The sequence below is a fragment of the Gobio gobio genome, assembly GCF_949357685.1.
Source record: "Gobio gobio genome assembly, chromosome: 13".
Taxonomy (NCBI): domain Eukaryota; kingdom Metazoa; phylum Chordata; class Actinopteri; order Cypriniformes; family Gobionidae; genus Gobio; species Gobio gobio.
The window spans coordinates 12,411,700-12,428,885 of record NC_137106.1 but is presented as its reverse complement, the minus strand read 5'-3'; the positions used below and the strand labels follow the sequence as shown (position 1 = coordinate 12,428,885).

Here is a 17,186-nt window from a genome sequence, read left to right as displayed (position 1 = left end):
GCTGGTGTGTGGATTCTCAACAACTTGCAACTCTTGGCCAGGATCCCAATCCGAGGTCTCAAACACAATCTGTTCACCATGAGTCTCTTTCTATTTGGGTACGACAGGATAATAGACAGGACTTGACATTAACTTTTTTGCTCACCAGCCACTGTGGTTAGTGGTTTTCCAAAGTTACTAGCCTCTCTGCATTTTCACTGGCTACAATTTTGACATACAGTATATACCATGGGGAAAAACTTCCATATCGATATTTTTCATATTATCAGCAGGTATATTAGGCCGCTTTCACTTTAAGACATGACGTATGGATCCATTATACTGTTACACATGCGTTCTCTTTATCAACAGTTTACGTTTACTTAAAACATAACTGACTGAAACTGAAAACTCACTAAGACTGGCATGTTGACATTGTTTTGTGTGTACTTGACTGTTTAAGTAGCCTAGAAATCTAGACGCACCCTAGCGGCAACAAATCTAATTTGCAGCCAGGGCGTCTAGCAACTCTCCGTTGGCTTGCGAGCTGGAAAAACCAAACTCTGGTCAGGCCAATCACATCAAGTATAGAGTCGGTGGGCGGACTTAACATAATGACGGCAGAATTGTGGCGGTTCCGCATGCTACTTGTAAACAAAGAAGCTGGCGAACAGCGGTCTTTCAAATCGGCTTTGGCCACGACTCTGGAAGACTTGGAGTTAAGCTTTTCTTTGAGAAAAGAACAAAGAACGGCACTGAAGTCATTCTTAAAAAGGAAGATGTGTTCGGAGTTTTGCCGACCGGATACGGCAATAGTTTAATCTATCAACTAGCTCCGCTTCACGTTCTTCATTGCTCTGGTTGGTTGTAGTGCTATCCTATTGCGTGCAGAGGGAATTTTACCCGACCCTCGGATTGAGCCCTGCCAATGGTGTGTTTCCAGACCCAACATCTTGATGTGGGTCTGGCTTGTCAGGCTACTAAGTGAAATAAGCACCAAAAAAGAACTCAATTTATTACTGAGAGGCGGCTTTATGTAGCCTAGAAATCTAGACGCCCCTTAGCGGCAGAAAATGTATTTTGCCGCGAGTGTAGTCTAGCAAATTTCGGTAGACCTGAGAGCTGGAAAAACCAAACTCTGGCCAGGCCAATCACAGCGTGTGTAGAGTCGGTGGGTGGGCTTAACATAATGACGGCACATCACGGCAGAGTTGCGGAGGTTCTGTGTGCTACTCGTAAACAAAGAAGCTGACGAACAGTGGTCTTTTGAATCGGCTTTGGCCGCGACTCTGGAAGACTTGGAGTTAAGCTTTTCTTTGAGAAAAGAACAAAGAACGGCACTGAAGTCATTCTTAAGAAAAGAAGATATGTTCGAAGTTTTGCCTACTGGATACGGCGCTATCCAATTGCGTGCAGAGGGAATTTGAAAGACAACCGTTTATCCCGCCCCTCGGATTGAGCCCTGTCAATGGTGAGTTTCCAGACCCAACATCTTGATGTGGGTCTGGCTTGTCAGGGTAGGCTTTATGTGCACGCACAAAATTTTAATTAGTAAAATTATGCACAATAGTCCACACGCATTCCCAAGCCAAAATTCAAGCCCTGTAACACCAACAAAATCCATCCAGAGCAAATGAAATGAGTGAGAGAGTAGGGTTTGTGTGTCAACCCGCTGTCTGAGAGAAGAGAGAGAGAGAGAGAGAGAGAGAGAAAGTGCAGCTGGTATTGTGTGTCTATTCTGCTGAAAATTTGTATTGGAAGCGTTTCAGATATTTCAGTATCGATATGTATTGAAAAATCAATATTTTTGGCAACACTACATTGCACTTAGTTTATTATTTCAGATGCCTTTTTAAAAGCCTACAACTGAAATGGGGCGGCAGTGGCTCAGTGGTTCATGTAGGTTGTCTACAAACTGGAAGGTTGGTAGTTCAATCCCTGGTGGTTCCACCTGACCAGGTGTCGAGGTGTCCATGAGCAAGACACCTAACCCCAGCTGCTCCCGACGAGTTGGATGGCGCCTTGCATGGCTGACACCGCCGTCGGTGTAATAATGGGTGAATGTGAGGCAATATGTAAAGCGCTTTGGATGACCATGGGTCTGTTGAAAGTGCTTTATAAATACAGTCCATTTACCATTGAAAAATGTATATATCATATATAAAAGTCAACCCGCAAAAGTGGCTAGTAGGAGTGACTGCGTTACAAGCCACTGCTGAAATACACACGCATTTGGCGGGTGTTAATGTCAAGCCCTGATAATAGATACTTAGTATTTTGAAGATTTCATAAAAGACTGAGAATTGTGAGAATTCTAATCAACAACTTGAATGTTGCCATTAAAAGAGGAAGAGTGTCTGACCTTGCCCATGCCAGGGTTCTCCTTGGCCTTTGACCCTGCCCTGAGAAGACATGGTGGAGCAGGTGGAGGGAAAAACTGGAGGACAGCACTAAAGTTAGTAGGGTAGATGGAGGGCTCCTGGGGGTATACCAGTGGCGTCTGCTGCTTCTTCCTTTTGGATGACAGATTCAGCTTCTGAGCAGCCCTGGGATAACAGACAAAAATATGTCATGGATTAGGAGCTTATAATATTGAACGAATGATCAATTTGACGTTTTTTTGAATTTTACAGATCGTTTTGTGAATTTCTGTATTATTGTTGTTCATTATTTTATAGTTTGAGAACAGATCGCCATGCAATTCATGTCAGAGCGATAACATTTGAACAAAACCTATTCAGCAACTATACCATCCTGATGAACTCTGGCTGTATGTTGAGGTTATCCAATCATAACAGATGTAATTTACACATAGAAGTCTTAAAGATACAGTAGCAAAAACAGCCTGCTCAATTCTAATGCCTGAGCAACATTTTGGTGATTTGATGCAAAAAAGAGACTTTATTGTAGACTGAAAAATACAATTTAGAGTACAAAGGTGTAGAATGAGGTATTTTTAGAAAGCATTCAGCTTAAATCTCTCAAATCCAAACGCTCTGCCAAAGGGGGTCCCATTAAAATTAAGCCAAAACTCTTTGTTGCCACAGCGAAAAGTGATTTTCCAAGGAACCGTACATGTTCTAAGAATATTCTTTTTCATTCAGACAGAAGGGTGCTGGCCGAAAATCATTTTAGTCTTTCCCTGATTGATTTAATGGTAGAGCTTGACATTTAAAACTCAATGCTATAAAATCAGACCTGAAAGGTCAAAAGCCCCCTATCGCATTGCCAAAGTAAACACAGACCGGCTCCGTCTTTCTCCACAGGCAGCCTTTCCCCTCTTTATTTCACAACTAAATAGTCACACTGTGCTCAGAAACCCTTGAAAAAATGTCCTCTAAAACGTAAAACTGAAGTTAATGGGGTCAGCCCTGTAGTTAGCCTTAACATTAGCCATTTGCTAAGACTGGCTTTATAGTGACCCAGTTACGGTGTGGAAATTAATCTGAACATCCATGTGAGATGTCACTAGCGGACTCCAGAAACAGTAGATGAAGTGGTAGTAAAGGCAGCATCAATACCTTCACCCAAGCAACAGCTATTCCCAACAAACTATAGCAGTATCGTAAGACTGAACTTGACAAATGAACATATGAGTAAAAGCACAAAATGAGAGGAACAAATTAGTGTAAGCAGGGGAAAAGAGAAACACTAGAAGTGAGGAAGAGAAAAGAAAAGTGAAAAACCAACGGCTATCAAGTGACGTTTAGGGGCTTAGCTCACATTAAGTGGTACATTAAGGCTTCTCTCTTGGGCTGAAATGTAACAGTGGAGGATTAACTAAAGGAAAGCTGTCCACAGCGGTCTTTAACCATAACCAACAATAATCACACTAAAAGCAGATATAATCAAAAGTGAAGTATACACCGAAAATCACAATGTGCTAAGAGTACACATTATAGTAGCACAGTGGAACCCAAATGTAATTGCCATGCCAGTCTTAATTTTTCATGCCTTACACATATTGTAAAGGGCATTTTTTAAAGAAGAGAAGAATAACTCATCAGATAACCAAGTAAGATGTGACTAACGTGTGACTAACGTGACCATTAGGTGAATTACACGTAATGTTTGTATTTAAATTTATTTTAGAAAAAGTTTACATTTTCTGACTGGAAAAAAAAACTGTCATGTGGTGCAACCGTCAAGCAAAATGCAAGTTTCTTACATCTGGAATAATGTGACTGTACACATCCAAATCATTATTTTCAAAAATGTTCAAATAATTTTAAGTCAAAAAATACCATGAATTATTAGTTGCACCACTTGACATTTTACAACCTGAGCTGACTTAAACTTATTATTTGATTACAAATGATTTGATATTTTTAAGACTTTAACTTAAGCTTTTAACTTAAGGTTCTGCTTGTTGGTTGCACGACATGACATTGTTGGGCACAAAAAAAGTAAATTATAGTAAATTAATAGATTGACAAGATCTAATAGATCGTGATTAATGTAACAATTAATTACATCAATTAGGATACAAGAAAACAAAAGTGTCACATGATCAACCCATTGTTCAGAGGTTTCCCATAAAATGATGCACTTTGTCTCAATTACTCCTACAATACAAAAGTGATGGATTTAGAATTATGGAAATTATGGAATATTTGTGTGCTATATGTTTGTATATCCCGTGATACGATCCAATCAAATGAAAGTCGGGAAATGGGAAAGGTGAAAATAACAAGAGGGAGACCGTGAAAGCTGGGCATTATAGAGTGTGCTAGTGACAATAAATGTCTGTCTTTTTATTTCTGAGATGCGCGAGCCCTGATCATTAGTGTTGGCACTACCTCATTGAACATGCATGTGTGTGTGTCCCAGTATTTCTGTCAATTCTACACCTTTTCTTTCTCTTCCCCTCTTTGCATCACTCCATACCTCTAGAAGTGAAAACCCCTCCCTTCCTTTTTCTCTCCCTCCATTTCTCCACCCCACCCCTTTTTACTCTCACTCCGTCTCGCCCCCCCGCATCAGCCCAAGAGCGCACTCAGGGAACACACCGATGGCTGATGAAATAATTATAACATCCACGAGGAATACAGGAGCAGCCCCTCCCGAGGGATCTGACAGCCCACAAGAGGATGTGTGTGTGTGTGTGTGTGTGTGTGTGTGTGTGTGTGTGTGTGTGTGTGTGTGTGTGTGTGTGTGTGTGTGTGTGTGTGTGTGTGTGTGTGTGTGTGTGTGTGTGTGTGTGTGTGTGCGTGTGTGTGTGTGTGTGTGTACAAACAGACGAAGAGGATTAAAGAAATGTGTGAGCACAGCATTCAGAAGGCATTATGAGTGAAAGACAGAACATGAGAAAAAGAGTAAGCAATAGACAGAGCAGAGAGAGAGAGAGAGAGAGAGAGAGAGTGAGAGAGAGAGAGAGTGAATCAGACAGAAAGTCGAGTTTTTGTGTGAGACGTAACTTGTGTCAAAACAAAAAACATTCTGAACATATGGTGTTTCTCTTGTGGAATTATCTTTAAGAGTGCAAAAAAGTGGACATAAATATATGAAATTAAAGAATATTAAGTTGAATCACTTATGATAAAATAAGAAATACAATTTTGAAATTTTGACTTAGGTTTAAGCTTAGAACAAGAAAGTCTTAATTGATAATTGCTTTGACCAAAACAATAATTTGTAAAAAATAAAATAAAAATAAAATAATAAAATAAAATAAAATAAAATAAAATAAAATAAAATAAAATAAAATAAAATAAATAAAATAAAATAAAATAAAATAAAATAAAATAAATAAAATAAAATAAAATAAAATAAAATAAAATAAAATAAAATAAATAAAATAAAATAAAATAAAATAAAATAAAATAAAATAAAATAAATAAAATAAAATAAAATAAAATAAAATAAAATAAAATAAATAAAATAAAATAAAATAAAATAAAATAAAATAAAATAAAATAAAATAAAATAAAATAAATAAATAAATAAATAAATAAATAAATAAATAAATAAAATAAATAAAATAAATAAAATAAATAAATAAAATAGGCTGGCACTCTGTTTAAAAATAATAACAAAATTGTAATAAATAAATAAGAAAAAATATATATGTTTATCTTGTTTCAACTAATGTTCAGGGATTTTTATTGAAAAATCTTTTATTAGGGATGGGGGGATTGGGGGCAGTACATAAATACAGTATTCATTCTGTTATTCTATATTCAATCTTTGCGGAAAACCCCCCAAAATGCAATCAATAAGTTTGAAATTAAATACATGCACAGTTAAAAAGCACTCCATGAAACCACAATAACAGCTCAAGCATGCTCAGCACGCACACCTGTACACTAATGCTGAAATTAATTGCTTGTTGAAGCACACATGCTCTCTCTCTCCCTCTCCCTTTCATTCTCTCCATCTCCTCTCGAAAAAAAAAAAAAAAAAAAGCCTGGCTCGGTTCATGAATGGAGAGCAGCTATAAAGCACACGTCCATGTGCTTGTTCTTACTACTTGTTCACCTGCTCAAACTCACTGCAACACGCACACGCAATACTAAACAAACAGGCTTTGACATGTTCCACAGGCAAGGAGCAATCCATATCCCAAGTATGTATAAACAATCAGACAGCAGCCTTTGTAGAGTTTGGCAGGTGAGCTCAGGGGACAGAGCGAGAATTCCTGCCACTAAGACGGGTGTGTTGCAACTGACATCTATGGGTCAAAACCCACTACACACACGCACACACACAGAGAAAAAAAGCTTTAAAAGTACTCACACTTCTTTCCAATCCATCATCTAATGTATTCAACACTCATAGCCAGAACGACGCAGGCAGGACGCAAAAAAACAGTACTGTTTGTGTGTCCGTTCCCACATTTTTCCATCAAAAAGGAGCAATTGAAAAACAAACTACTCATAAAGTCATTGCAAGTCGTTGTCCGTTGGTCATTGCCCATTCTCAATGCACAAACATCTGCAAATAAGGCATTGCATTATCTCCAGAACTTTTCTTCTTGACATTTGTCATTTAATTCCTCTTCGCAGCCTTCTCTCAGTCTTTAGTGCTCCATCTCCCTAGAACGCTCTGTGTCAGTTAGTCCACCTCTTGTGCCAGGCATCCTGGTCCTTTTTGTCATCGACCCCTCTTTTTCTTCTTCTCGCGGAGGAGAGGAGCTGGAATCCAGGAGAGGAGTCGGGATTCGCCTCTTGCTGCCGGAGGAGTGCTGGCAGCCGCACTGCACTCAAACACGCGTGCACAATTCCTCCCTCTCTCTTTCTTTACACAGTCCAGCCCCTTTTCACTCCCCACGGCCAGAAAAGGAATCAGAGCTTTGCGAACGCTCTCTCTCTCTCTCTCTCTCTCTCTCTCTCACTCACTCACTCACCCTCGCACACACACATGCCCCTTACTGCATGAATTCTTCATGTGTGAAGGGGTCTCTTTTTTATTCTACCCCAGACTTCAAACAGATTTGCTTAGTATGTGCTGCATGCCTGTCTGTATGTGTGTGTGTGTGTGTGTGTGTGTGTGTTTATCTGCTTTAGGTGTTTTGTATACTATATAAGTGGAGGAGAGTGAGTGTGTGTGGTGTATGTGTGATTTATATAGTAAAAAAAAAAGGGATATTCAGATATTTAATTTTTTTTGACTGTGCATGACTTGTGTATCTGCCTTAGGTGTTTCAAATGTGTGTCGGTGGAGGAGAATATTTATTATTTTTTGTGTTTTGTGCTTAAAAAATAAAAACGCTAAGGGGTTTCGAATGAACTTTAGGGCAATGCTATGGTATGCTAGGGTGTTCTGGGCACTGGCTGAAGTCTTTACAATATTCAGGACTCAAAAACTCTAAAAAAGTTCCTCCTTTAATGTAAGTATATGTTTTTTTCCCCATTCATTTTATTGTATGCTAGGAGATAATAAAAGAGTTTGATTCGCTCAGAACAGTAATAGCGCACTTCTCTTCAGCAAGCCGCACAATTTGAGGTACATTCACGTCTGTATCATAAACAATATGGGAGGAGTTGCAAGCCGGGGGTTAATACTGGGCATTGGGAGTTTGTTCAAATTAGCCTTAGCGAGCGCCGCTAACAAAAGGAAAATACAGGGCGAGAGGAAGTGTGTTTGTCCACGTCCTGCACCTGTGTTTCAGTGTGTGCTGAAAATCTCATTAAGTGTTTGCATTGTGACAAACATAATTGCTCTGACGGGTGGGATAAAGCTATTAATTATCACGAACGTGAAATAAGCACACAGCATATGCTAGGTGTGGCGCAGCTTACTGTGTGTTCAGGTGTAGAGGGGAAAAAAAGAAACATCTAAGGGGCGACCACCACTTTAAAATCATATTCCAGACACATACGGTGCTTAGAGATGCCCTTGGCCTGTGGGTAAGGGCAAGATGAGGGGAAAGCAGCAGCTGGAACAAGTCTAAGCTCTTTATGTGAGAGAGATCTATTCCCTAAACTGCTAATTTGAGCTGAGGAGCAGGAGTGAGACAGAGAGTGAGAGAAAAGGAGGGACAATGTTTGCGAGAGACTCGTTTTCAGTCGGACTGTAGCACGGCTTGCACACCACCGCCCCCCTAACACACTGCCCTACATATCTACACCGAACTCAGACTCCCACTGCTAGCTAAGAAACGGGTACAATCAAAGCTCCCAAGGTGCACAGACTAGATGACTGGAATTATGTACTCTGATGACGCCTTAAAAGGAAAATCTGTCTTGTTGGAAAGATGTTCTGTGGCTTGAAAAAAAAAAAAAACAGTGATGCAGAGAGCAGATATTTTTGTGGGCTGCTCTCTGCATCACTGTTTTTTAATATATATATATATATATATATATACTCACCAAAAGGATTATTAGGAACACCTGTTCAATTTCTCATTAAAGCAATTGTCTAATAAACCAATCACATGGCAGTTGCTTCAATGCATTTAGGGGTGTGGTCCGGGTCAAGACAATCTCCTGAACTCCAAACTGAATATCAGAATGGGAAAGAAAGGTGATTTAAGCAATTTTGAGCATGGCATGGTTGTTGGTGCCTTGTTGATGCTAGAGGTCAGAGGAGAATGGGCCGACTGATTCAAGCTGATAGAAGAGCAACTTTGACTGAAATAACCACTCGTTACAACCGAGGTATGCAGCAAAGCATTTGTGAAGCCACAACACGCACAACCTTGAGGCGGATGGGCTACAACAGCAGAAGACCCCACCGGGTACCACTCATCTCCACTACAAATAGGAAAAAGAGGCTACAATTTGCACGAGCTCACCAAAATTGGACAATTGAAGACTGGAAAAATGTTGCCTGGTCTGATGAGTCTCGATTTCTGTTGAGACATTCAGATGGTAGAGTCAGAATTTGGCGTAAACAGAATGAGAATATGGATCCATCATGCCTTGTTACCACTGTGCAGGCTGGTGGTGGTGGTGAAATGGTGTGGGGGATGTTTTCTTGGCACACTTTAGGCCCCTTAGTGCCAATTGGGCATCGTTTAAATGCCACGGCCTACCTGAGCATTGTTTCTGACCATGTCCATCCCTTTATGACCACCATGTACCCATCCTCTGATGGCTACTTCCAGCAGGATAATGCACCATGTCACAAAGCTCGAATAATTTTAAATTGGTTTTTTGAACATGACAATGAGTTCACTGTACTAAAATGGCAGTCACCAGATCTCAACCCAATAGAGCATCTTTGGGATGTGGTGGAACGGGAGCTTCGTGCCCTGGATGTGCATCCCACAAATCTCCATCAACTGCAAGATGCTATCCTATCAATATGGGCCAACATTTCTAAAGAACGCTTTCAGCACCTTGTTGAATCAATGCCACGTAGAATTAAGGCAGTTCTGAAGGCGAAAGGGGGTCAAACACAGTATTAGTATGGTGTTCCTAATAATCCTTTAGGTGAGTGTGTATGTGTATGTGTATGTGTATATATATATATATATATATATATATATATATACACACACACACAAGAAATGCACTTATAATAAATTTCTCCACGGATACCAATAGCCGATTATTCAGAATGATACCTGCTGATACCGATAGTTTGATTTTCTTAATGAAATAAAATCTCTCCCAAATAATGCTGCAAACTATACAGGGAACCCTCTCATTTGGCACACTATAATATTAGAGGTTGCAATTAACAACAGAGCCATTATATTCAACTGCTATTTATTTTCAGATATGATAATTACACTCAAACACTGAAATATTTTACATAAGGTTTTCAGAAGCACTTATCTTCATGGCAAATTGATTCAAACATACATATATCATTAACAGTAAATAAGCTCCTCTCTAGTGTTTTTATATAGCTAACTAATGATCTGTGAACATCGGATAACTTTCCTGAGGTAAATGCAATATTAAGTGACATATTGTTAACAAGCTGTTTTCTTGCCATCTTTCCGCGGTTGAAACACTGGTTGAGCAATTACATGACATGATTAATTTCTGTAATTTGTACTCTAACATACCTTCTGATGTTCATGCATGTTTTTTCGAGCTATAACTTGTATTAAAGTGGAAGAAAAGACTCTTGAACTGAGGCACTACAGCGATTTGTCACATCACATTTAAGAGTGTCAAAACACCAAAATTATTGGATGGGAGGCGCGCTACAAAAAAAAAAAAAAATTGTTTGGAGTAGGGAAAAACCACAGACCTGGCAATCCTGTCTGGAACTATGGGTGATTCATAGGTCAAATAGAGCCTGCTTTAATGTAGATGTTTAAACTGTTAATGTGTTATTAGCTGCGTTTCAATTACCTTTCTAAGTGCGCAAATTAAAATTGTGATAGTATGGATACACATTTACAGATCACCTGGTGTACGTAAAAGTCAATCATTCTTTAAAGATGACGCGGGATGTTTGAACAGAAGACGAGATTTCTTTATTAAAATCATAAAAGACAAAAGAATTACGGGAATACTGGATTTTAAACAACAAAGAAATGGCACAATTTGTAATTTCCTTGCCATTAAAAATCATTTTAAAATATTAACATATATAAAAAATAATGGCTAGTGCTGTGGCTGTGATATATGTAACCCTAGCAACATCCGTTGCCATGATTTGTTAAATGACTTATCATGAGAGGGGAAAGAAATGACGTTTTAGTTTCATAACATTGGTTAACTTGCCCTAAATTCAACACAAGAGAGATTTTCTTCATACACAGTATGAGTTGCAGTCTGAACACGTTTTTCCACACCCTTTCGAATTACAGGATATAATCGGCCATGATCATCGGGCGAAATTTAAACAATCAGCCAATGGCCAATAGTGAAAATAATAGCTTTTATTGGCTGATAACGATTATTGGCAGATACATCGGTGCATCTCTAATATACACACTGAAAATATCTAAATCTAAAATAATAAATTGACTTACCTTTAAGCTTAGAACAAGAAAAAAGCATGACAACAATGAGAAAGCTTACATTAGCGATAATCTGTAAATAAAATATGCACCATACTGTATTTTTATTTGAATTAATCAATATTTATAATGATCACAGTACTCATTAATTTTCTTTCTGATAGTAGTGAGTGTAATTTTTTGAATATAACAAAACATTCGAAAGTAATTCAATGGTGCATGACGTCTTATCACAATACTCAATGAAAGGCAAGAGGAATCAGGTTCTCCGATGTTCCTCTGCAAATAGCATGGAAACGTACAAATGGCTAAAATAAATGGAAAACATGGATGTCAAGCAACATAAAAGGTGCTTTGAGCTTTTGTGGAAATCAGAATGGACTGTGTGTGTGGACGTAGGGTTGGGGGCTGAGGGAGGGGATTTTAAGCATGTGTGGAACTGTGAACCAATGCACGTATCATGCCTGGCTTGCTTATCTTCAGTTGTGAGAGCCAAAGCATTTGGCTGTTTGTCAATAATCTTTGCAGGCTGTCTGCCTTTCAGCTTTTGTCAAATTAGAAAGAGGAATTCCTCAAGCTGACCGAGTCATTAGCCTCTAGAGCCATTAGCTTGTTTGTAAGGATTTCAGTCTGTCTCTCTCTTCGTCTAGATAGCCTTTGTAACTAATTGCCATGTTGGCCCTATTTACCATCCCTGACATTTTCTTTTATAGTAACAAGGTCTTTCTTCTTTCTCTTGACAGAGGATAACAAAGCTCCGGATACTATGGATCACAGTGGATGATATCAGGCTACATTACCAACGTTTCCATACCTATATCTCCAACTATCATTCATCAGCAGGTTGTTTCCAGCAAACACATGTGCTTTTGATTCTTGTATAGCTGCTATGAGTTATCAAACAACAAAAAACTGCTCTGGTATCAATTAAGTTGAGGCTTTTACAACCTATCAAATAGTACTTGTGCTTTAGACCACAAAGAGAGATCAAATAGTGTGCCATAAACTCCAATAATCAGACTGTTCAATGAGAATTAACCTCTACTAGATCAATTTGCCAGCTTGGAATGATCTTCAATTTGAAACCAGAGGCAAAACATATTCAGTATGTGAATATGTACTGGGTAAACACTTAGTACAAAGTGTTTTTCTCTTTTATCAATGAAGGTGCATTAACTTGCATATGCCGATTAAAGATTCCCCATTTTACCTCTTCCTGTGATTACGATATAAATGACATCACTTCATGGGCATCGGAAGATGATGTCATCCTCTTTTACCCACAGCCACTGGCCTGAAACAAGATTTAGCAGTCAGGTCAAGAGGTTGAGAGTAGAAACCCAATGCGTCACAGATAGAGCTTTCAGGGTACAGCAAGATTCAGCTATTGCAACAGTTTACAGTACAATAAGAGAGCGTTTATGTGTATGTTGATTTTTAAAAGTCAGACTCATTTAAGACTAATTTAAAGGCCTAAACTAATCTAACTTTCGTTTAGCAGGATGTTCAAGATGCTCTTTTCCATACAATGAAAGTGTCTCTGGTCCTTAACCACTCCCATTGTATGGTAAAAAACAGCAAGGATATTCTCCTAAACATCCATTTGTGTTTCACACAAGAAAGCGAATCCTAAGAGTTTGGAACAACAAGTTCATTTTCTCCCTACAATCTCTTGCACGTTCTTTAATATTCACCTATTTAATACCAATGTCTCCTAGCCATAATAAGAACCATAGATGCAACATAAGACATGTGAACAGGATTTCTTTAAATAACCAAAGACATATGGAGTTGGTTATACAAGTAACCTGGAGTCTTAGGTTTCTTTCCCACGGAAGTAAGAGACAGTGTTGTGACAGAAGCGAATCCAGAAAGAGTATGTGAGAAAGTTTTAAAAGTGATGTTGTTCCACAGCTGCACACTGACTGAAATGATCAATCATTTGTATAGATTTTCTGCAGCATACTCTCTCACGTTATGATTTAGTGCTAAAGAGGGTCAAATCACAAGTACGAAGCAAAAATCTCAAGGAGGTACCAAGTACAAAAGTAAGGTAAGTGATGCACAAAACGCCAGGAGTAAAAGCACCATTTAAAAAAAACCGACGTGGTTTGACGTGGCGCGTTAAAAACTGGCCGACCAATGAGATCGCTTTGAACACTCAATATGTGTCGAAAAACACTGGCGATAAGCGTGCGCGATATTCGTCCCAGTGTGTACAGGCCTTTACACAGTTGTTACTATAATAAGTACATGGTATGTGCTTGTGGAAGAGGACCGTAAAATAAAGTTCTACCAGAATAAACTAAATCTCAATCAATGGAATAATTAGATGGACGGGATGGTATGGATATGCTTTTATTGTGAGCAGAGGGAGGGTGGGGGTTGGGGGGCGCTCAGCCTCAATTACTAAACACTTCCTTCGAGCACTTATGACCTGAGGCTTTAGTCACCCGGTAACATTATCCCTCATTAAAACAGAATGTACATGAGAGAATGCTGTGCGATATCTGTAAAATTGGTGCATTATGTCAATACGGAAATCACCACAGGGCAGCTTTGGCTGTTCGTCGAGCTACTACTGTAAAATATTGCCTAATCATAATGCAGTGTAGCTCATAATTATAATAAGTAACTAAAATGTGTAAAGTGATGGGCTACTGTGTTATTGCAAAGCAGTGTAAATGAGTTCAAATGCACTCTAGAGTTCCTTAGTTCCCTTTGTGGAACGAATATATGCTATAAAAACTGCTCTGGTCACAGTTATTAAATACATTTAGAATTATTATTTATAATTAGGTTGAATTCAGGTTGATTGGGACACTTTGAATGTAGTCCATAGATGTTAATTTTTAAACAAAACAAAAATCGAACAAAACAAAAAAATCCCAGAGTATTAATGTTTCCAACACGTGTACAGTCCACCTATATTAAAAGAAAATTGTCCACACAACACTGAAAGATTCAAAGAGGCATGTGTGTGAACAGAGAGTGTGAAATCAAGAGAGAAGTAGGGACAAAGGACAATGTGGAAGAAGAATAAAAAGCATAAAATTGCATCAAATGTGTGGAGAGCAAGGGAGAGAAATATATGGAGAGACAGAAGGATAGAGGAAGGGAGGGGGAAATCGAGTATGAGACACAGAGGTGAAAAAGCAGAGAGCCAAAAATCAGAAAATGAGATGGAAATTAAAAAAGAAAGAGGGTGAGGACCTCCCGAGTGTGAAGAGAGACAGAAAACATCCTGAAAGTGAGAGAGAGAGTCATCTCAAAGGTAGATAGCGGGAGAGATCAGTCTGGTCTTTGTGTTTTGGCTGGGAGCCAGTCAGCGGCTGTCTGAATGGAGGTAAATCATTTTGAGCCCGAGAGTAGCACACTGAAAAATGATCGCTCAAGTCGGGCCGGGCTCAGCTAGGGATTGTCTCTTTCCCTCAGCGGGCCAAGGGTGGAAATCCCCAGTCAGACCCAAATAAATGAAGCAGTCTGAGTCTAAATGGAAAACGTTCTAATTAAAAAAAAAAAAAAGGACAAGAAAATCCCCAGGAATTACTGTATTGGGAAATGCTGTGTTTCTTTAGACTCTATGTTTATATTTGCATGTTAATCCCTTTATCTATTTTATGCAAAGTAATTGCTTGAACTTTTACATTGTGTGAATTTTAAAGAGCAAAATCCTACACCAACTTCCCTGAAAGCAAATAGTTGCAAATAGTTTGAAATCTCTGCTCACTTTGGGGTTTTCTCAAATTAACTTCATGAGGTGCATCATGGGATGCTTTTTAAAAGCCTTGAAGGAGTTATCATGCATGCTGATAATTCCAAACCTCTTTCCCTAAACCAACCTAAGTTTGCTCATCTACATTGGTCTCCCAGCCTGGTCAGATACTCTGTTGGGTTCTGGGCACTTTTCAGCTGGTCAGGCTATGAGATCAGCTGGCCACACAGCTTGGCTAATGTTTGACCAATCTGGGAGACCAGGTAAGACCAGCAGACCAGTTAACCAATTGCCCTATCGGTAAGCCCCGCCCCCCCTCCTTAGTTACTGTTACTAACTCGGACAAACAAAGTTGCTAACTGTTTTACAATGACAGCTTTCAGTGTGAAAACCTTGTCCCAAGATGTTTTTGATCAATTTTGGACACAGAAGGACCACCTCTTGTCGAGGAACATTCAAGTGGGACTTAAATATGCCATGGAGGGAAATCTAAATATTTTAAAAATAAATATGGTGGGTAACAAGATTCATTTGGAAGTGACGGTTTACAGATCACAATGCAAGCGGGAGAAGCCTCATGTTATGGTCATCACTATTTCAGATGACAACATCCAGGATCAACACTGTTTATGTACCGCAGGGCAAGATTAAATTAATTTACATTTAACAAGTTTAATATAGAGAGGCATTGAAATATAGACCTTTGTTTTTTTTGTGTTTTTGACCTGCACTGTAGCCTACATCACGGGAGAACAGTTAGCTATTTAGGTTTGTAGGTTAGCATGGACTCACTAACTTTAAATGTTACTTAATGAGAGTATGACAACCAGAAAATCCTCTCAGGATACCTGGACACAATGTTACAACAAACCCAGGCACATCATTTTACCATTTTTGTAGCATAAACACTATCAAACGAATGAGAGCTTTTGATCTTATTTCTCTATGACTTATGGTCCCCGTGCAACTGATACTCAACTGCCATTGGCTCATCTGCATTTGAGGGGAGGGGCTTACCGGTAGGTCTTTTGGGAAGTTCATACATATGCAGTTGTACACCTTAGTACCAATCACAATTGAATCCATCTGTCTGTATTTTGTAAATTGATAAGCTTGTTTGTGTGGGTTAAGCCGAAAGTATATTTCCCTTGTCTGTCCAGATTACGGACAGTCAACATGACACAATTTTCCTCTGTTAGCACAGTTTGCAAATGTCCGCGAACAGCTCTATATTTGTGTCCGCATGGACTTGTGTGCTCAGCTGTGCGCGAGAAGAAGCATATCACAGAAAATTAAAGTAAAACTAAGCATTAGCCTTTTGGTCAAAACGTTACTGTGATCATGAGAAAGTAGGCTAATGTCCCAATGTCGAACTAGCAGCCTACTCTACAAGACTAGAATGTCATCCAATATGTTCTCTTTAGCAAACATGTTCTTTTTATGAAGTGTTAACTATAGGTTTGCGGCCTATTGTGCATTCACTAGCATGCTTGGCTAGCAGCTAGGTGCTAACGCTACAGTTCCTGCTTCCTGTGCTAGTTTTGTGGCTCATAAAACAGTAAAGTAAAAATCAAAGTACCACCAAACATGTCCACAAAGTCAAGCCTATCGCCCCCATCAATACCAACAGCAAAGAAAAGAGAGAATTTTTCTGTTTACAAGTGCATGAAAAAAGGGCAGCGAAAGCATTTTGAAGAGAGGCGAGCAAGTGAACGAGAGAAGCATTGTTATCTTTTTGCTGTTCCTAAATGACCCCCTCAATAGCATCCCTGAACAGACAGGATGTGCTGCTAATCCAGGCTTGGCTTGCTGTGATTTAGCCACGGTGGGGAGGCAGAACAGAAGCCGTAAACGTGGCCAGGTTTTTTTTGTTATTTAATGAGTTGCAGCGTTCAATCCCGAGCCCCTAGAGAAAAGCTCTGGAAAGCCACAAATTGAAGATAGTAATGGGCTTGTCATTTTTGGAAGATATTCTCTTTTTATTCATGCGAGAAGCCTGGAGTTTGTTTAAAAGCACAGCAAGCTAACGTTTAAGGAAGATCAATTCCATTTTAGCAGAAAACTGACAGATAACCAAGACTCGCGTCTCCCTCGCGCACTCTCTCTCCCTGTTTACAAAGATTAGCA

General features: G+C 39.1%; 1 protein-coding gene across 2 annotated transcripts in view; it reads right to left on the bottom strand.

Moving 5' to 3' along the window:
• kif26ab (kinesin family member 26Ab) overlaps positions 1-17,186 on the bottom strand; it is a 115,291-nt gene that overhangs the window by 21,869 nt on the left and 76,236 nt on the right. Inside the window, exons 1-2 of one of the 2 annotated variants that reach the window (XM_079832913.1) lie at positions 6,715-7,221; positions 2,342-2,525 (exon numbers count right to left, since the gene is read on the bottom strand). In XM_079832913.1, coding sequence (XP_079689039.1) covers positions 2,342-2,525; positions 6,715-6,734 — 204 coding nt within the window. In that variant the 5' untranslated portion in view covers positions 6,735-7,221. Of the gene's footprint in view, positions 1-2,341; positions 2,526-6,714; positions 7,222-17,186 lie in introns of those variants that run through there. The other variant, XM_079832914.1, reaches the window with a different exon arrangement.